This window comes from Vigna unguiculata, chromosome 3 (genome assembly GCF_037176805.1).
Source record: "Vigna unguiculata cultivar grain cowpea cultivar isolate G323 ecotype 2 chromosome 3, ASM3717680v1, whole genome shotgun sequence".
Lineage (NCBI taxonomy): Eukaryota > Viridiplantae > Streptophyta > Magnoliopsida > Fabales > Fabaceae > Vigna > Vigna unguiculata.
In genome coordinates this window covers 10,101,254-10,122,974 of record NC_140794.1, presented here as the reverse complement: position 1 = coordinate 10,122,974, position 21,721 = coordinate 10,101,254, and the positions used below count along the sequence as shown (strand labels likewise).

The 21,721-nt window shown below is 30.2% G+C and overlaps 1 protein-coding gene across 2 annotated transcripts; it reads right to left on the bottom strand.

The window, feature by feature from the left end:
* Positions 1 to 939: 939 nt before the first annotated feature.
* LOC114176845 (protein STRUBBELIG-RECEPTOR FAMILY 3-like) lies at positions 940 to 8,199 on the bottom strand. 2 transcript variants are annotated; one of them, XM_028062025.2, is made up of 17 exons: positions 8,005 to 8,198; positions 7,736 to 7,884; positions 7,458 to 7,587; positions 7,208 to 7,276; positions 5,864 to 5,929; positions 5,666 to 5,737; positions 5,505 to 5,576; positions 5,355 to 5,426; positions 5,199 to 5,264; positions 4,995 to 5,060; positions 4,292 to 4,665; positions 3,868 to 4,115; positions 3,102 to 3,373; positions 2,737 to 2,875; positions 2,223 to 2,359; positions 1,968 to 2,124; positions 940 to 1,353 (listed from the first exon to the last, which is right to left on the bottom strand). In XM_028062025.2, the coding sequence occupies exons 2-17, from the start codon at positions 7,833 to 7,835 to the stop codon at positions 1,291 to 1,293; spliced, it is 2,103 nt and encodes a 700-aa protein (XP_027917826.1). In that variant the 5' UTR covers positions 7,836 to 7,884; positions 8,005 to 8,198; the 3' UTR covers positions 940 to 1,290. The 2 variants fall into 2 exon arrangements, 1 of the variants encoding a protein (XP_027917826.1); XR_014993385.1 differs by lacking the exon at positions 940 to 1,353 and having other exon boundaries at positions 1,989 to 2,124; positions 2,737 to 2,853; positions 8,005 to 8,199.
* Positions 8,200 to 21,721: the final 13,522 nt, after the last annotated feature.

Below are 21,721 nucleotides of genomic sequence, written 5' to 3'. Positions count from 1 at the left end.
TCTTTTAATGTTTAACAATTTTATAAAATGATGCGAAACTATTCAAAATATAATACCTTGATAAATCATTTGTATCTCGATTCAGTTACCATGGTGCTAAACAATGTGTCATAACATATTTTATTTGTGTGCCACTAATCATTAATTTATTTAGTAGACACAATAAAGTTCATATATGTTAACATAGTTGAAATACTCTTGCCACGGTCAAAGGTTTTTATTAGTAAAACGTTTGAAAGAATTTGCATTTTGCAACAAGAGTGTGTCACTTCTTGAACAAAAAAGTGTTAGTTTGTATATTTTTAGTCATATATCCTACCGATTGTAAGATAATTAATTAAATGAACTATATAATTATATAATTTCCTAACAAAATACTTTTAAGAACTTATTAGGAAGATATCGTGCAAGTTCGTTAGAGTACAAGAACTTTTCAAGTGGTATATTGATGCTGAAAAAAATAAGTATAAAACAAACTCAAAATAAAAGAAAAAGAGAAGTTACAAATTTATAAAACTTGCCAAAATTATTATAAAATTTAAAAAAAATAAAAAATTAAGAATAATACAGCAATTTTTTCGAAGAAATCCCCAGAAAAGAAAACATAATTCTTTTTTTTGTAGAAGATATCATAACCATCGCCCATATCCCATAAAATAACCCACCACAAATAAAAACTAGTAAAAAATCCTATTTCTTAAAGAAAAAACCATAGTAGTACATTGTGGAATAAATGAAAAATTACTAATTTTTTTATTAAAAAAAAAATTATACAAGATAAATGTAAATTGCAACCAAATATAACCCTAATCATCCTAAAAAGTAATAAAGGCTAAAAAGATACTACAAAAACAACATTAAGGCAACAAAGCCAATAAACACCTAATAACAATAAGGGAAGACAAATTCTTCCTATATGTTCGTCCTGCACCTTCCACAAATATAAAAGTTCTCCTTTTACTTTTTCTTTTTCGGAATGTACAATTCAAAGTCAAAAATTTCCATGACACAAGACTAATCTGATGCTGTAAGCTACTGTGCTTGAGTCCTCACATCTTGTTATTCACTTAATATTAGAAACATATTGGTATATGAAATACTTGAAGAAACAATGTAAGACTTTTGCTTTTGGATAATACATACAACACAACAAATTCACAAATTAAAAAACGATTAATGACAACCAAAAACTAAGAGAAAATAATGAATATGTAACATCCAGAAAAATTGTTAACCATAGCTTCTTTTACCAGCTATGGAAGTTCATCTCATTAACAGCTACACCACCATCTACATCATTCGCAAGAGATCCTGAACAATTTCTGACATTGCTGGTCGAAATTCAGGTTCATGCTGGAAAAAAAACAATTGACAAAAAAAAAAATGGGCCATAAGAAAGTGATATCATATTATATCATTCAAATAGAAAGAACTTGTGAATTGTAACTACAACCCTGATAAAGATACTGATTATCATTGCCACAGATAAAGTAGATAAAATGCATCAACCAGCATTATAGAAAATATGAAATGATATCCATATTTTTCTTGAGAAGTCCTATGAGGGAATCCAAGAGTAAGCATCGTATAAGAAACAAGACTCGTAAAAACACTGTTTTAAGATTTCTGGTTAAAAATGATGTAAATTTTTTATGTGGTTTGGACTCAGGACACATTTTTATAATATTCCCGTAATGAACCCATCATCTTAGTATATTGACACTTAATGTTATGTTATGGCTCGCACATTTCCATTTAAACTAAACAAATGAGAATTTTTAGACTACAAATGACAGGGCCAAAAGGTAAACCAACCCACTTTAATTGGTTTAAATCATTGGTTTTTTAGTGAAAGCAGGCTCAATATTTAATCATTGAAGATTACATTTGTACAATGAATCATGAGACAAGTTGAGTGACTTCAACATCTGTTATTGGATTTGGCATAAAAGTAGAGAGAAAATTACCTGTATACATGAAGAAATAATGTCTGCAAAACGTGACAAGGATTTCTTAGGATACTCTCCATTTAAAGAGGGGTCGACCATTTTTGACAATGCATCTATGTCATGGAGTTGAGGGATTGCCCATCTCACCAAAAACTGTTCTCCACGAGGCAGTGAGCTACAATCACACATAATTAATGGTGCCTTAGCCAAATCCAACCCTTCAATTACGACTTTGTTAAACACAAGTGTTTAATCACTAAAAGGAATGCTAACCTGTCATAGGATTTTCGGCCAGTGAGAAGTTCAAGCATTACAACTCCGAAGCTAAAGACATCACTTTGCAGTGTATAACTTCCATTCTCATATTCTGGGGCACTGTAACCATTACCTGTGAGTTGGTGTCCCGACAACTGAAAATAGATGCACTAGTGTTAGCCAAAAATGAACAAAAATGGAGAAAAGTTAACCCTTAGGGACAACTTGGAATCCAAACACATGTTCCTATTCTTTCATATTTATTAAGAATACAAGAATGTCACAAAGTATATTTAAAAAGGACTATGATACTTTGACAAAGTTTGACAAAGTTTATTTTTCAACATACACCAAACCTTTTTCAACCAAGTGTGCATTGAGGTGCTACCACGTGTATATTGTCAAAATCAACCAAACTTTGTTAAAACATAATTTTCCATCTAAAAAGCATAGAAGAACCAAAACTCCCAATCCCAGAACTATGTATGCATCGGTTTGAAATTAAGTGAAAAAATTAAAGCTGAAGAGTTACCCGACTAGAGGAGCCCGAAGATAGTAAAGAAACTAATCCACAATCAGAGACCTGAACTTCCAACTTGTCATTGAGGAGTACATTAGCAGATGTAAAGTTTCCGTGCACAATAGGTGGCTGAAAGTACTCATGCAAATACCTTATTTATGAGAAGAAAGGAGATGATCAAAATTAATGCTGTCAAGAAAATGACAAAACTACCTTGCAAGGATTGTATATATTGCATGACTTAAGATATTATTTTTAATACTTGACATAAAAATATGTTTCCAACCTCCAGAAAAGATGGCATTGTTCACTAACAATATTGAGTTTATCAAGTTACATGAAGGAGTTAATGATTTGTGACTAAATGCTAAACTTACTCTAAAGCTCTTGCCGCTCCAAGTGACACTTGAATGCGATCATCCCATGAAAGGTTAATCTGAAGTTTAGCATCTGAATGCAATGCATCATGAAGGGTGCCATTACTGCAATACTCATATGCAAGTAGGTGTTGGCTATGCTCGGCACAGTAACCCATAAGCTTTACAATATTAGCATGTTGAATTTTGGAGACACTGGAAGCTAATTGAAGAAACTGTTCGTGATTTAGGCCAATAGAAGCAGTAATATTCAGCTTCCTAACTGCCAGTAACTACAATGAAGATAGTTTGAATGATGTGAGCATATGAAGCTCCACTTGAATGAGTGAAACTAGTAAAATAATTAGCAACTGATCATGTCAAGTGAGCACAATAGAAAAAATCTTCAAAAATCATAAAGCATCAGATTCATTACAAAAAATAATGTCTGTCAAGTATGAAACTGCTATGCATCTTTGAGACTATGGAAGATTGAACTAACTAACAACAAGGGATCTACTAGCATGTCTTTATTTCGACATTGAGAAGCGCAGTTTAAACTTGAAACTAATCTTCTGAATTTAAGGGTAGTAGAGGAAAAGAAATACCGTTCAAACTATTAAGAGAGAGCAAAAAAGATGAACAAATGTCTGGTGTTTCCCTTTAATTTTAAATAATGCTGCTTGAATAAATAAAAAAATTAACTCAAATTGAAAATTTAACTCTTTTTCCCTTTCATTCCATTGACATAAGAATGCCCAATTATGATAAACTAAAAAAACATTACCTTTCCATCAGGGAGTTCAGCCCTATAAACAGGGCCAAGCATGCCTTCCCCAATATAATTTTCTAGGGAAAAACTATTTGTGTATTGCTGAAGTGATGCAACAGTATAAACTTTGATGGAATTTGTTACAATTTGTCTTTTGGTTGCTTCACCAAATATAGCTCGATTAATGATCAAATTCTCTCCAGGGATGATTGGAAGTTGATGTGGTGGTGCTGGCTGCAAGGGTGGAAGTTTTGAACTCCATCCTGCATTGTTGTTCAATACGTAAATGTTATTATTGCATTCTGAAATTGAAGAAATTCTTTTGCCATGTACTTCACCCCATATAGAGTATGATTTTTTGAATTGCAAATGGAGTTTAAGAAGTTATATTACAACAGGTAACACACTAAAAGAATAGAAGATTCATCATCAGATTTACCTTTCTCCTCATCATCAGTTGCTTCAAAAGGGGAGTCACTGCTTGTACGTTTATGCAAAGATCTTTTATACACGTTCATGTTATGTTTCTTATAACTCTTGTTCTCTGGTTTTCTCTTAAAGAACCACAACATTAGAAGACAAACTCCTAATGCAATAAATATTAAAAATCCTGCACCAACAATCCAAACTAATTTCTTGGTTCTGAAAGACCTCTCAGCAATTGCAGGCATTGGTGCTTTTATGGTGGTAGCAGATGGATTATTGGCCACTTTCCAAGGTGATATTGCAGGGGAAGGAGCCATAGCAAGGGGTGCAGGGGAAGCAGCTGGAGGTGATGGAATGATAGTAGTATTAAACGGATTCCCATCTTTTCTGCAAGGTAAATGCTACTATAACTAACTTGTATGAGAGATCTGGTAATGGGAATTTGAATGAATTTATTTTACCACAAGGCCTTATGCAAAAGAAGCTAAGCCAAAAATAAAAAGGCTTCAATAATCTGTAAAAGGATAATCTTAGCATATGGCTTTATATTTTATAGATATAAAGCTAAAGTAGAAAATTTCGAATGTAATATCTCCATGAAGGACAATAATAATACTTGAACAAAGATTTCAGTTTAGCCAGAGAAAGAAAGGAGTTTGACTAAAATACCATTTAGAGCAGAAAAATAAATGTCCAAAGTGTAAGCCATGACTCACCTCAGATTAGGGATACTCAACAACTCCGGAGGAATTGGCCCAGAGAATATATTGTTCTCTATATTCCTACATGATTATAAATTCACAGTGTAACTTAAACACAGTTTAAACATCCTAAGCATAAATAGTAGATAGGTATATAGACAACAGTCATTTGACTCATTTCTATGTCTACAAAGAGATTATGGTTTCTGAGAAATATACAGATCCTGAAGAGCGAGGTCCTGCAAAACAAAAAGGGTCCCAGAAAGTTGATTGTTCTGCAAATGTCTGCAAAATAAATAAAAATTTTAAAAGATGTATTCCTTTCATTTAGCAAGTACGAAAGCACAACTTCTTAGTTGGTAAAAGTTTACTCACAATGTGGTAAGAGATGACAAATTCCCCATTGAAGGAGGCAGCTGACCACTCAAGTTGTTTCCAGACAGATCCCTGTAGCAAGGAGCAGGATTTGTCATGGTGGAAAAAATAGACACTGAAATATCAATGTGATTTAAGACATTTTCTTACATATTCACCAAATCAGTGAAGTGTAGAAATGCATCTGGAATTTCTCCTTTCAGATGGTTATCTTTTAATGACCTAAAGGTGGCATCATATTCAAAATGAAGAAACAGATTATGTAAAAATATAACAACTTAGCATGGAGATAAGCAATGCTATAAACTCACAAGTCTGACAATTGAGTTAATGAGGACAAGGCATCTGGAATGCTTCCATTTAATTGATTAGCTGAGAGTGACCTAAAGTTATAAAAAGAAACATAGAAACTAGCATTAGGATAATCAATTATGGATATCAATACAAATGATTTAGCAATAGCCAGTACAATAAAACAAGTCACAATTTGGTGATTAAAGAAAACTTACAAGTTCCTTAAAGTAGGGGACAAAGTGGATGGAATGGCCCCTCCAATCTGGTTGTTGCTAAGATCCCTGCCCAATTGAGGAATAGAAAGCTTCTTGAGGTTTTCATGAAAATGAAAGCACAATTACAGAACCAAAAATAAGAAAGTATACAAAAGAAATGCAACAATTTCAATATTCCATATTTGAAATCATGCAATGCAAGACAAAGTTATTTCTTCTTAGTCAAGATCTATAATAGATCTGATTGGGAAAAATGGGTGTTGGAATACATGGCTTCTAAACAGATTTTTACCCTCTTAAGCAGTCCAAAGAATCACAGTAGGCTACTGAAGATAAAATGATTTGGGCAGCCAACAAAAAAGGGGAATTTACAGCAGCAAATGCTTAAAAAATATTAAATAATTTTCAAAATTTGCAATTTAATGATATTAGGAACAAGATTTGGAGAATTAAAGCACCTGAAAGAATGAAAATTTTTATTTGGCGGATCACACATGATAGAATTTTTACTAATCTACAGATATCCAAATGGAAAGCAACGAACTCAGCATGCCAACATTATTTATAGATGGAGGAGACAACTTTACACGCTTTGAGAGATTGTCCAACAGCTTTCCAAATATGGTAACACATCATAGATGCCGAAAATAAGAGCAGATTCTTAACTAAAAGTTGCAGAATTGGATAAAATAAAATCTGGCCCAGGCTATGAACAGTATAGCAAGCTGGATGACTTTGGGCGCACAGCTACTACTAAATGGGAGATGGAGAAATTGGCAACTAAATGACCCTAATTTTGTGAGAGACTTCAAGCCATGAGAGGTAATTTATCAGCAATGGGAATTGAACAAAGCCAACATGGAAAAATTAAGCCCCTCAAGTCCCTCTGTCACGCAGAATAAGCCGCAAGTCTCAGTCAAAAGGGAAGATGTGCTGAAGTTGTAAGGGGTGAACAAGAAAGGTGGGTAATAGGTTATGCAAAAAAGATAGTGAGAACTTCAGCTTTGGTGGCAGAATTATAGGGAGTTTATGTGGAGCTATGTTTAGTTAAGGAATTCAAACTATGGAGGTCTAAGTTGATTCTCAAATTGTGGTTACAGGTTTAATAGGCTCTAAAACAGGCTCTATTGCATGGAAGGTTATATTCAAACATCTTTACTCAGAAGCCAATCATTCTTGGCAAGGAAAATGGACATGGCATTCAGAAGTTCATAATTTCAACGGGGAAAATAAAAGAAAATAATAGTGTGCATTACCTGATTCAAATATATAATACTGAATTCATTGGTTTTGAAAGAAATGATAATGGTTTTCACCGTTTCTTGAAAAATCAAACACACTTACAATTCTATGATGGATGGGAAATCCAAATTACTTCCCAGTTGTCCACTTAAACTCATGCCTCCCAGTAGCCTGCCAACCCAAATATAAATTTTAGAGAGCCGTATCCCAAAGGGATCACATTCATCTTTATCAATTAAACAATTCAAGAACAGAAAGTAAAAGATAAAAAACAGTGTACTATTTAAGAAAATAGAACACAAAACAAGACCGAACAACCAACAATAGTTTAAGGAAGTGAGGAGAGACATACAAAGCAGTTATGTTGGAGAAGACACAACGCACACCTTCCCATTGTTCCAAGCATGGATCTCCTCCTATGGCTTTCCACCCCTCGAGGGGTGGTGAGCCAAGAGCCACATACAAACTATTGATTGCCGCAACTGTGAAGTGTGAACAATAATCACATTCAAAGAAAACGTTTAGCTAACACATGCAAACAGAATTCTGGTGATGCTTTAGTCTGACCGAAACAGAGCATCATAAAATTAGAAAGAAACTAAAAAATCAGAACCCTGAATTATACTATACCATCAAGAGGATCAGTGTCCGCAACACAGAAAGTTGCACCGAAAATCAACATTGAAAAGAAGAAAATGTACAAATTCATGTCTGAATTCCAACAACCCATTTCTTCCAAAGAAGCTGTTTTCCTCTATTAACAGCACCTTTTCCGCAGCCTTCAGACACAAACCTCAAAAACGTTACTAAATTCAGAATTGAAAATCGAAACAACAGAGAGTCTGCCAAAGGCGCAGACTTTGATGAGAATGAGGATAATTATGAGAAACTAAACATACCCTTTGGCAATCAGAGGAAAATAAAGTTGAAGTGAGTGAAGGTTGGAAGATGGTGGTTGAGAGTGTAAAAAGAAGAGATGGTTCCAATTGTCCAAAGTGCATACAGATGGAGACAGACACACTCTGTTCTGCTGCTTTGTTCTGCTTTCCAAAAGTATGAGCTCTCAACTACTACAACAACAACACTGACACTGTTTGTGGTTTGAACGTTCGATTCAAATACCCTTTCAATAAAAAGAAAAAAAAAAAAATTCAGATTCTTGGGTCCACCAACCTTGGACCATCACTGTTCCTTTTATGCTTAGGCAGTGCTCATTGTGATTGTATCTCCTTACCGTTAACCCAAAAAACACAGAATTATGATGAGAGAATTTTTAATTATATAATAATAGTTTGATATAACTATCTAATTTATAAAAATAATTTAATTCTTCTAAACAATTTAAAGTTTTTAGAATCCGTACAAAACTTGTATCAAAATATGTTATATTTTTATAATGAGAGTTTAAAATAAAAATAACGACAAGTATTCACGAAATCAATTGTACTACTACATAGGCTTTCTTTCTTGGTCAAGGGCCGTTTTAAATTTAACATTTATCTAAAAATATAAAAATATTGTTATTAATAATTTTTGGAAACTGAAAATATAAAACTTATTACATCCTTTTCACCCGTGTATTGATAATATTATTTGCACTATTTAATGCACAATTTTTATATCTAATTTTATGATTAATAACATTTTTCCTAATCTTGTAGTTAATGTTTTCTTCCAAGATTTAAATTCATAATGGCGTTACTTAACTATATTTTGTGTATTTTATGCTTTATTTGTTTTGAGCGTTCTTTTATTTAAATAGAATGGGAGTGAGAAATCATGTGAACAATAAAAATTATTATTAGTCTTTTCAAAAAGACACGTTGGCCTTGGCAAATGTCTGGATTGCCCTTTCACTCCTTAGACTCATGCATACAAATGTATTCATACAAATGTATTATGCATTAGAAGTGTTGTAAATTTCGGGAAGGAAAATTATCTTTTGAACAAAATTATTTTAATAAATTTGACAAAGTTTATTAAAATTTTATTTTTTAACTAAAATAAAATAATAAAGTAGTACTTTTTTACTTAAATAAGTAATTTGTTAAAATAAAATTGTTAATCTATTATTTTTCTTTGGTGAATTTACACGTAAAAAGTATTACTTTGTTGTTGTACACTTAACCAAAGACTTTGACCAAAGAGTACTCAAACAAAAATTGATCCTTGTAGCATAATCAAGTATTTGTTTGAGGAAATACTTATGTGCAATAACAGTCGTTTCTCTTGGCCAACTCAAGATCCAAACATGTAAAATCCTTTCTTATGGTTTCTAAAAAATTGTTTCAATTTTTTTCTTTTAGTATTAATTATTTTAGGCATTCAAGAAAAAAAGGACCTCAAATCTTTTGTTTAATATTAATTGTTTTAGGTGTCTAAGAAAAAATGGCACATTCTTAAGTTTGTTTTCGGTTTTTCAAACCTTTGAATTGTTTTTAATCTCTCCTTATGTTTGTGGTGGTGATGTTTGTTGGGAATCCAAGTATGAGTCTAAGTCCTATATTAGATAGAATTGAAAAAGTTGAGCAATATATAAGGTAAAAAAGACCTATAAACTCATTTTCTTAAGGTTTTAGGTTGAAAGTGGTGTCAATTCCTTATGTACGTAGGTTAGGTTCAGGTTTATTTGGTGTTATGTCTCGCCAATGAATCTCCTCTCTAAAAACTCATCGTTAGATTTGGATATTTCTAGAGATCCCCTTATGCTCTTTTGATTGGGAAGCTCTTTAATCACCCAAGGCAATATTTGGTGATTGTGAGTCCTAAGTCTTACTTATTGTACCTTGGTTTCCTCTTTTGTGTGTGGAGATGATGACCGGTCTTGTAGGTTGCTAGAGTGAAGAAGCTTCCTTGAAAGCAAAAGTTGTTGATAACATGGAGTAAGTTCTTTATACACTTGAATGATGTTTTTTTTTTTTTTTGCTTGGTGTTCACTTGAAGAACAACGTGTTATTGGCATTGTAATTGATCGACACTAAAATTTATTATCATCTTGAACATGCTCATTTAGGACACAACAAAAGGAGTCATAATCGATTATACATTGAAGCATTTAGGGTGTAATATGTATGGAAATTTTAATATTAATGAAATGCAAAATTTTATTTGTTTAAACAAATTGCAACTATGTTGGTATGCTAGAAGGAAAAAAAACGCAATATCAATTTAGAAGATGAACAAATCAATAACATTGTTTTGGGGTTAGACACAAAATTGACCTCACATGCAAGAGAAAAAAAATTCAAATGAGTATAAAAGTAGCAACACTTACAATCATTTACTTTGTTACTCATGGATTACATTTGTTATATCTAACACAAAAGGGGCTTATAACGTTACCCATTTAACGTCTACCTAAAAAAAGTCCAATGTAAAAAATGACCAGTGTGTTTTCGTAAATAAATGGACAAGTTTGATGTCGGCCTATACAGTCCCAGACATCACTCAACGTTGGCTAGTTCATCCCCCGACGTCATTTAAAAAAAGACGTTGGACACCACAACCCCGATGTTACTCAACATCGACAGAAACCAACCCCGATGTCACTTAACGTCGAACAACTACTACCCCGACGTCACTAAACGCCGGACCTGCTCTACCTCGACGTCAAAAACATTTTAAAACAGCATCTCGAACAAGAAAACACTTCATTTTTCCTATGCGCGACCTTCTCCTTCTTCCCTGTCGACGACGATGACCTTCACAGGTGAGTTTGGCTTCGTTTTCCACCACTAAACTTGTTGGGCTTTCATTTGTGGGTTGATTTAGGCATTTTGAACCGATTGCTTTTCGTTTTGGTCCTATTTCATGAAATGCAGCGTTTTCGTTTTCATCCCCATTCTACCGTCACTTTTTGTTGGTCGGCAGTGGTGACCTTAAGGCCACATGTATTTAATGGTTGGCACTGCAAGTAAGTTTTCATTAAATTGAATTTCACATTAGTCGCACATGTTTCCCAAATGAACCCTAACCTTAAAAGCGCGTCCATCTTCCTATTCTCTTTATGGCTTTTAGACTTCTTAGTTTGGGTTTTCTTCTGTGTAACTTTTTGTTAATGATTATGAAAATAGGTGTCAAAGCTCAAGTAGCAAAAGTAGAAGAAAATGTCCAAAAAGATTACAAACTCGTTCAGCCAAAGGTTGTCAGATATCAGAAGGGCGTAACCTCATAAGTTGTGATTGAAAATATAGATAAAATAAAAGGAAAAGATTGACAAAGAATTTCCGTTACTGCTCTTATTGACATGTGGGTAGAGTTGTATAAATTAGACAATGACGACATAGAAGCAATGGTCATTATCAACAAATTAAAATCCATGAATCTTGCTAAGGGACGTCGGTCCCCTTTGTAACTGACGTCCAAGGACATCAGGCTTGCACTCCGACGTCAATTTTGACGTCACCTGATATGACGTCGGAGTTTGGTCTGACTTCAAAGGCAAAAAACATCAAATGTTAAAAGTCTTTTTTGTGTTAGTGTATTTATGTTGAATGGTATGAAAACATATATTTCAAAATTTCATTATGAAAAGAAAAATTGTAGGGGTGAGTTGATAGTGTATATCATTCATGTTAATCAACCTTTTAATATTATTCACACGAGGAAGTAAGTGGTATAGTGAAGGATGTTTTCAGATCCAAAAATGACCATGTTGCATATTATAGGGTATAACGTAAAAAGTTGAACAATAAATTTCTTTCTCCATCAATATAGGAAAATTGTTAGTTGTCACTTTCATAATTGGTTGAATGAAATTATGCATTAGAAAGAGATTTTTTAGTTCAACTAATGTGAGAATTAACTATTTTTTTTTTACTTTGATGAAACTCATATTCGAGTAAAGGTCTCAAGGTCGGATGATCCTCATTTTTGTGATAGAAAAGACTACCCAACATAAAATGCTTTTATCATTATTGATTTTTGCATCAAAATCACATTCTTTATGGATAAGAATAACATTTGATTCTATGATATTGAAGGATGTTTTTTAAGAGATGACCCAACTGTTATACGTGAAGGTTAGCTAATTTTGTTTAGGTATAAGTTTGTATGCTAAGATATAATTATTGCATTCTAATTACCATGTTTTTGTTATGAGTAGGAAAGTATTATCTTGGAAATTTTAGATTCATGTTAGAGGAACAAATTGCCACCTTAAAAAGTATTTGCAGTTAAGTTTACAAAACCTATGAGAATTATTTAACTATTCCTTATTGAGAAATGTTATTAAACGAACATTTGGCGTAATGATAAAAGAATTTCACCATACTTAGTGGAATGAAATCCCATTATTGTTTCAAGACAATGATTATAGTTTTAGCATGTTATACTCTTCAAAATTTATGAAAGGAATGAATAATTATGAAAATGTTTAATTACTATTTTGGTCCTTATATTTTGAGTTTTGATTCGTTATGGTTATATATATATATATATATATATATATATATATATATATATATATATATATTCAATCAAGTCTTATTATGTGCTAAATTGACTCATTGTGGTTCCTTCTATTAAATATACATTGTGAGTTGGAAGGTGACCACGTGTCAATCGAATAAAAGGTTTAATTAGTAATTTGGTCTCTATTTTTTTTTTCCGACTCAATTGAATCCCTATATTTTTTTACATAGAGACAATAAGGCCCCTTTACTATCAATGTCGTCCTTCACAAATCCCAGGAATGAATTCAAAAGCCACAATTAGGTTCATGTGTTCATCTCCAATGTAGTAGACAAAGATGAAGATCTTAGATATGTGATCTTGGATCTAAATGAGTCAATCTAGGATCTAAAAGATGTGATTTCGATGAGATTGTGTTGCTAGAAAAGAAAAGGTTAAAAAGGGTAAAGAAGGTTTGGACTCACACATCGTCACCTCCTAACGATGTTAAAATTTATTTCATGAAAGGTACCACAATATCTCTATTTAAACAATACAGAGACTCAATTGAATCCAAACAGAAATATAGAGACTAAATTAATAACTAAACATTTTATTAGATTAACACATGGTCATCTTCCAAATAACATTAAGGTCAATTTAACGGGAGGAACTATATTGAATCAATTTAACACATAATAGGATTTGATTGAACCAAAAACAAATAAAATTAAAATGAATCAAAGTTTAAAAAGTAGGACTAAATAGTAGTTAAACCTTATCAAAATATGGAAAGGTTTGTCTCTTAAAGTTTATGAGGATGATTATAAGTAAAGAGAAACCTAAGAGGTATACTATACCTAATCATATATGAAAAAATTATCAAAGTAATAAAGTTTGTGATTAGTTATATCATTAATTATAAACTTTTATTGCAATGTTATAATTTCAAAATGTTTTAATTATTTAAGTAATTTTTTTCTTTTTGAAATAAATTTGTTACAATTTTCACAGGAATACCCAAATTACTAAAGTTTTTTACATATTAATGTTTTAATCATATTCTCTTGGGTTAAATATATGGTAGTCCATAAATTTGGATAGGAAATTGCAATTTAACTATGTCCCAAATTTTCAAACTTTGATACATTTTAATCCTCAAACTTTGAACATTAATGGATATATTATTTTACCCTAACAAAGTTAATTTCTTTATGGGTTAAACAATGTTCCAGGTTGATATTTGAGTTAGAATGTGTCAAACAATGTAAACAATTCAAATGTAGCTTGAAATGTAGTTTGACATGTCAAAAAATTTAAGTGAGTTGCATTAAGATGATTACATCTATTCATTTTTAAAGTTTCGGACCAAATTTTATCAAAATTTATACAAAGACAAATTCTAAATTCGTGTTGAAATTTAAGGACTAAAAATATATTTAAATTTTTTTATCTTAAACAAAATACTTTTACACGATACTTATTTATTCAAATTTATTTAAATTAATATAAATAAATTTTATTTATTGTTGTTCGAGAAAGACCGATACTTTTTTATTTAGATTAGTTGAAATTATCCTTGATCGTTCCTATTTGGCTTGGTTCATTTTCTACGAATAATAAAGGAAAGACAAAATGTTGAAAATTATAACAGTTTATCATATTTATTTATTATGATAGGAGTTTTTTTCTTTTTTGTGTATTTTAGTAATCATGTTACTATTAATATGTATAGTTATTTAGTCATGTGTAATTAAATTGCAATTATTTATTTATGGTGTATTATTAGAATAATATTTATTTGAGATTCTATAAGTGTTGGTGGATAATTTTAAATACTAATGTATTAAAAAAAACGAATAACAAACTTATAATTTATTGTCACGAAGATATTGATTCCCAATTTATTATTGTTTAAAAGTGTTTAAAGATATCTTCATTGCAAAAGTTATAAAAATGCTTATAAGTTTAAGATTTAAGTTTTATAAGATTTAAATTTAAATTTTAAATTTAAGATTTATATCTTTAATAACGTATGCTGAAATAAAATAAAATTTCAATTTTAGGTCTTTAATAACACCTTAGATCATAAGAATATATATATTTTTATTTTAAAAGTATATCTTGCTAGCGACAACTAAATAAAACATTGCTTAAAATGTAAGTATTATTACAAGACTCTTGCATTATAATAAATTTGCATAACCATCTTAAAAGTAATATAATCTAATGGAACCTAAAAAAATAAATTAAAACATCATAAATCTTTAATTAATCTAAGAATAAATCTACCTCAAAATTTATTGTTTAAAATATATAGTACAATTGCTTATTGGCCCCTTAAAGTAGCCCTTCTCAAACCACTTTATATCAAATTGAGGGTGCTTCTCCCTGCACCTCCAAGACCTCTTCTGCACCCCCAAAATTTACTATTATGCCCTTCATTAATATATGAAAGTGGGTAGCGATGCAGTAAATTTCATTTACTGTATCACCAACTCCTTTGCATCCCCAAAAAAGAACACGGAATCTTTATGAAACGCATGTTGGCATCAGTTTCACACCATCTTGAAATGGATTACGTAATCCGCTTCGGGAAAAAATTGAAAATTTTTGGGAAACAAAATACGAATTCCGTTTCATAAAAATGTTATTTTTTTGAAACGGATCACAGAATCCGTTTCACATTTTTATGAATCGGAATACGTATTCCGTTTCCAAAAAAATTTCCGTTTCATAAAAATGTTCCGTTTCACAAGTTCCATGTGCTTTTTTGTAAGTTTGCCATGCTAGACTTCTCAAAGTATTCTAAGTCAATTATTTGACTTCCAATATTAGAAGATATTTTATTGCCAATGTCATCAGCAGTCTCTCCTTCAACATAAACAATGTGTGGGTATCTCTCATCAATGACAAAAAGATTAGACTAGCACAACACAAGGAACAAGAATTAGTCTCTGACACCAGTTTAACGAAAATGTTCTTCTTTTTCTGTTGAAAAGTGAGTACAACACGCGGTGGGCGTTGAAGGTGTTGAGAGGTTATAGCGGGTACAACACGCGGTGGGCGTTGAAGGTGTTGGAGAGGGTTTTCCGGCGTCACAGGGCGGTGACGGTGGAACCGAAGCAGCGCCGATTGCTGTGACGGTTTTCTTTGGGGCTAACGACGCTTGCCTTCCTGATAGATGTTCTGCTTTTCAGCATGTGCCTCTACATGAATACAAGCGGAAACTTCACTCCATTGTTTCCTTCTTCAAGGTAAATTAGCCTTCAAGTGTTTTAGATTAAATGATTAGGGAAAAGTTGTAGGGTGTTGAGAAACCCAGAAAAGAATCACTGACACACTGAGACTGTTTTTAAGGGATGTGAAACGTTTATTTTTTTATTTACTTATTTTAGTTTAGCCTTTTGACTCTTGCGGGTTGATAAGCGTGGTTTTTTTGTGTATGTTGCATGCCGTAGAAGTGGTTAATTATTTGAGGTTTGGTGGGGTAGAAGGTTATGATGATTTTGTTTGTCTTGGGTGGTCAAATATATATTATATATATGTATATATGGGGTTTCAGAATTGAATGAGAATTGAGAAATGAGAGGTGTTTTTAGCTCTTACACGTGCATCACCGTGGGAATGGGAAGTGTGTTTGGTTTGGTTTACCACTTGGCCATGTTACCCCGTCAAAAGGGACCCTCCTTCTTTGCTTTTTTTATGCATTTTTTTTTCTCCCATGGGAATGGAGTTTGCACGAGACCTTTGTGTAAAGGTCCACTTTTTTATTGGTTTTCTTTTGGGGAAACTGGGAAGGGTTAGTTGAAAGGAGCCTACCATTGTTTTCACGACCTAAACCCTTCTGTGTCTTCTTTCTCGTGTCTTTTCTTTGGCTCCCATGCAATTATACTATTCTGCTTTGTCGACAATGAGCTGTTATGTATGAATGCTAGATAGGATTACGTGGAAGACCCGCATTTAGGACTGCAAGAATTTGGTGCTTCTCCTTAAGGACTAACAAAAACCAACAAAAAAAAAAACAAAACCATATTCCGTTTCAGCGTCCTCCGACACGGATTCCAGAATCCGTTTCAGTAAAAATCAAAAAAAAAAAAAAAGAAACGGATTGTGTATTCCGTTTCAGCTTTCTGCAAAACGGATTTCACATTCCGTTTCGGACAAAAAAACAAAAAAAAAAACCTAAACGGAATGTGTGTTCCGTTTCAAGCATGTTTGAAACGGATTTGGAAAGTCGTTTCGGTGCACTCTTAAAACGAAGACCGTTTCTCAATTTTGATGAAACAGATCTTGTAATCTATTGCTAAAATCAATTAAAATATACAAACAACCATTCCTAAAATCAATTAAAGTATAATAACATTACTTAACTGGGCAAATGGAGAAGATGGGGTGCGTTTTGGGGGTGCAGAGGGTGAGGGCGGTTTTGGGGGTGCAGAGGGTGAGGGCGGTTTTGGGGGTGCAGGGGTATGCGGTGAAAAAGAGATAGTAACTCTTATTTTTTATCATGGGTAAATATGAAAATAAATTTGATTTTGGGGGTACAGGAGAGATTGTTGGAGGTGTAGGGAGAAGTCCCCTCAAATTGAAATTGCACCTTACTATCTTCACGGGGCACTCTCTTACCCATTATTTCTCTTTTCTATTGTAAAACGGATAATGCGCAAATTAGTACTATTTTATGTTGTCATATAAAGCATGGCCAAGCAAACAATGTATCAACAAATTTATAAAAAAAAAATCAGTTATCAACAAATTTTTAAAAAATTTAATCACAACCAATTTTAAAAAATTCAATTACCAATAAATTTGTCAGTGAATTTTACCAAATGATTTACCAACTGACGTTAAAAATACTAGTATACTCACAGGCGTTATCGCGTATGCGTGTATGCATTTTTTAAATATACGTGATATTATATTAGTAGGTGGTAATAATATAATATTATTAAGTTAATATATAAAATAAAATTATATTTTTTAAAAATAAAGTGAAATATATCAGAAAAGATGATAGAATAATTGTTGATGAATAGAGAAAAAAAGATAGACGATTTTATAAAAAAAAATTGTAAAAATAACGATCAATTTTAAAAACTTTAATAAACAATTATATTTTAAAGAGTAAAATTGGTATTTTAAAATATAACCACAAAAGAGATAATTTTTTTATGTATTATTATAGATTAAATTAAATCAGCGAATTTTGTTATAAATAGTAAAAGACTAAGACAAACATTTTGGTGTATATTTCACAAACAAATCTATTACCGACATTAAGATCCATCGATTAAAAAAACTCTATATTCATTATGAAATTATTTTTATATTTTTTCCATCAATAAAGTTTTATCAACAAAACATAATTTCTTAGATTCTTAAAAGGATAAACAAGATTCAAATTCATACGCTAATTTAAGCTAATAATCAATAATAAGTAGACTTTTATTATCATACCTATAAGGAAAACTCTCCAAATTTTGGAGTGAAAACAATCTACAATGTATATTGATTTCAATGAATGAGTTATAATGAAAACTAAAGAAGATAAAATAGGTTTGTTTCCCGAGGTAAATTAAGTTGTACACAAGCATAAGTTAGGTTATTTTAGGAAGCTAGCATCATTTCCTATTTATCATGATCTTGGGACCAAATTAAAAACTCAAAGTTGTAGAAATACTAAAGAAAGATAATGACTTATTTTTTTATGTACACAAGGATTTCCTACTCTAAGAACGCAATTATTTCAAATATTTTCTTCAAAGTCCGTTTGTCATCATTGTAGTAATCCTTCCTTTGTAGTTGTTATACTTCTTTTATGAATTATTTGTGATTTGATTTTTTAGTTTTAACTCTAGTAACTCCTTCTCCAATTTCTTGGATGGATTCCTTTGTTCATGTACTTGTGAATGATTAAAACTTTGGGAAATAAAGACAACATACATGAGTGTTTCAATTCCTAAAAAACACAAGTGTCCATAATAATTTTGGATTTATAGATAAGAAACGGATAACAAAAAGACACATTAAATACTCTAAAATTTGAAAATCATCTCCTATATTTTGGAATATAACTATAAGTATACTGGGAAAATTCTCAAGAATAATAGAGAAATAAAAAATAAAAAAAACACGGAAACAATTTTTTCATACTCTTTAATTCCGAATATACCTACATTCTTCAAAATATAGTTTAATCCAAACCTAACAATGATCTTATTACAAAAATATAAGAAATAAGAATAAAAAAAATCAAATACAAACTTAAAGTATCTTTAATTTAGAATCAGAAATATTATGAATTTAAAATCTATTATACAATTATTAAATCTACTCCAAATTATCTAAATGATACGAAACTTTTCCTAACATAATATTTTCAAACATATTATATAATCATTGCATTAATGTGTTTAAAGATATCTTGATTTGACTTATATTTAGTACATGAAATAGTTTTGAACATAAGGATAATACTAAATGAGAAATTTCAAAATGTACTATTCTCCAATGTTTTCTCTTAAAAGATATTTGTGTCAAGAAAAAAATGAATTTAATTTAACTATAAAATTTTTAGTCTGAATTGAAGTTTGAAACAAGACGGGTTGAACCTAAAGGATAAAATCAATTAATAACAGAATATGTAATTTTCTTTTTTAGTTATTTTAAAACTTTTTATGATTATTAATCTTGCTATATACACACACACGTTCTTTACAGATCTGATGCTCTTGTTGTTTTCATAAACTATGATGACTAGAGAAGAAAAAGAAGAATTATTAGTCTGGTTCATGCTCTTCTCAGATCTGAGGTGGTAATTAATTCTTAATTCTTAAAAATTTTAACAATTAATTCTAATAAATGCAAGCGAAAATGTATAAAAAAATTATTTTATTTTACTTTTTCTTCATGAGCACAGAATCTCCTTTTCTTCAAGTTTGCACTTAACTAAAATAATTTATTCTTAAAGAGAAGTTCTACTGTAAAAATAATATTTTAATAGGGAAACTCTAAAATAAAATAATAATAAAATAAAAAAAAACTTTGGGGCTTGTATAGAAAGTGTCACAGATTTATTGTTATAAGTTACAGGCATGGCCAACCGAAGACACTGACATAAAACATTGACACTTTTGTTGTTCATTGTTCCTAGATAATTCTTCTTTGTCAGGTTATGAAATTCCTTGTTACTGCAGTTTGCAGCAATACACATGCAAAATGTTTGATGTTGTTTTCTTCCTACAAGAATCCAATGCACCGATGAGATGTTCTGGTTAAAAGAATGTATCGAGTTACTCCTCGTGTCAGATACCACAAAATTCATTTGTCACCATAGGAGAGGTTAACTAAGAAACTTTTGGTTACTATTAAACTAGTATTTAATTTAAAGTTAGAAATTAATCTATAATTATACATAGATCGGATTTTCTTGTCGATAATTATTATTTTTTAACATATAAATATGTTTAAAACATATCTGTTTTTTTTTCTATTAATCGGTTATAATTATATATAAATAGATTTTTTGTGTCTATATTATTATTTACTTTTATTCTTTATAATATAATTATTTATTATTATTTTAAATATTAATGAGTTATTTTTATATATTTATTATAAAATTCTCTATTTTTTTCTATTCATCGATAATAATTTTTTTTTTATCTTTTTTGGCTCATTCCATTTTACACTTAATACATATAAATATATTTTATATATTAACTTTAATAATATATATCATTAATTATTAATATAATATCATATACATTTAAAAAGTACATACAGTAAATAAGGTTAAAAACTAATTTATATCTAATTTATAAATTTTTATTATTAATAAAGATTATTTTATTATAAACTATATTGTTGTCATTTTTCTTCAAATTAAAATTATATTTATTGAATGTTATTAAAATTAAAAATATATAAATTATTATTATCATAAAAATATAATTAAATTATATTTCATTGAAAATATTAAATACGATAGAATATCAAATATAAATATCTAATTAAAATTAAAATATTGATGCATCATAGTTAAAAATAAATACATAGTATAATAACTTGTATAAAAGTAAAATGGAAAATTAATTGCAATGGAAATCTTCTATTTTCTCATTCTACGTCTTTCGATTTTCTTCATCTCCCTTTTATCCTTTCGTAACTTTTTAGACATGGAGTGTACAAACTTATCATTTTACCTATGCTAATAAATGATTTTTGGATAAGATTATTTTGACTTCAAACAAATTTTTACATACAATTTATATTTATTATTTTACCTTTCAATTTTTAATTTTTTACAGATACAAAAGTTAACTTTTTAAGACCAAAATATTTTTAAAAGTAGATTGTCAACCATTGCAAATGGTATCAAAAAATATTTTTCATGACTTTTAGGCAAATACTTATTTGAGTAGAATAAATATTAAAATATTTTATCTTTAGTATAATAAGAAAACTATAATTTTAATACAAAACTTTTTAATTTATATTTACATTTGTTAATGGTTAAATTATCATGCAAATGTATTTGAAGAGAGCTCCTTGTCTTTGTTTCTTGTTTTTAAAAATTACATGAATATTTTCCCTTTGATAAACATCCAGGATATTATTAAATAATAAATATGTATTAACAAAATTCGAACAAAAATTACTGCTTAAAAATTAAAACTTTTATTATATATTAAAAAATATATATATTAATATTGAAATTCACTTTATACATAATATATTTAGTATGTGTTTGGGAACACATGGAATAATCGATTTTGGCCGAATCGATCTCTATAGCGCATAAGTTAATACATTGACGTTAATTTTTTACTTTAAAACTAATTTTGAAATCAAACATATATAAGTTTTGTGTTTGATTAATTAACTCTACATCACCAAACCAAACATTATTTTATCTAAAAATTATCCAAAATAACTTTATCTTTTTCTACTTATCACAAGAAGAAGCGGACTATGGTATTTTAACAATTTTTTTTTAATAAAATTTAATAAAATTTACTTTTTAGCACAACAAACACTTTTCTCTTTCCAAATTATATCAAATTTTTCTGTCATCTATTCAAATTACATTAAATCTTTTTTCATCTATTGAAGTGCTGCCACATATATATTTTCAAAAGTTTGTCAAAAAAAAAAATTATTTTAAATTTCGTATAATGTAACTTATTATTGTTTGATTAGACAATGCAGGTAAAGGGGTTG

Bases quoted from the DNA above. Each gene is read 5' to 3' on its own strand.
- LOC114176845 (XM_028062025.2), bottom strand. From the start codon at position 7,835: ATGGGTTGTTGGAATTCAGACATGAATTTGTACATTTTCTTCTTTTCA. The intron at 5,577-5,665 runs GTGAGTTTATAG...TGCCACCTTTAG, and splicing joins TTAACTCAATTGTCAGACTT to GTCATTAAAAGATAACCATC. The intron at 4,116-4,291 runs GTAAATCTGATG...ACAACAATGCAG, and splicing joins AACTGATGATGAGGAGAAAG to GATGGAGTTCAAAACTTCCA.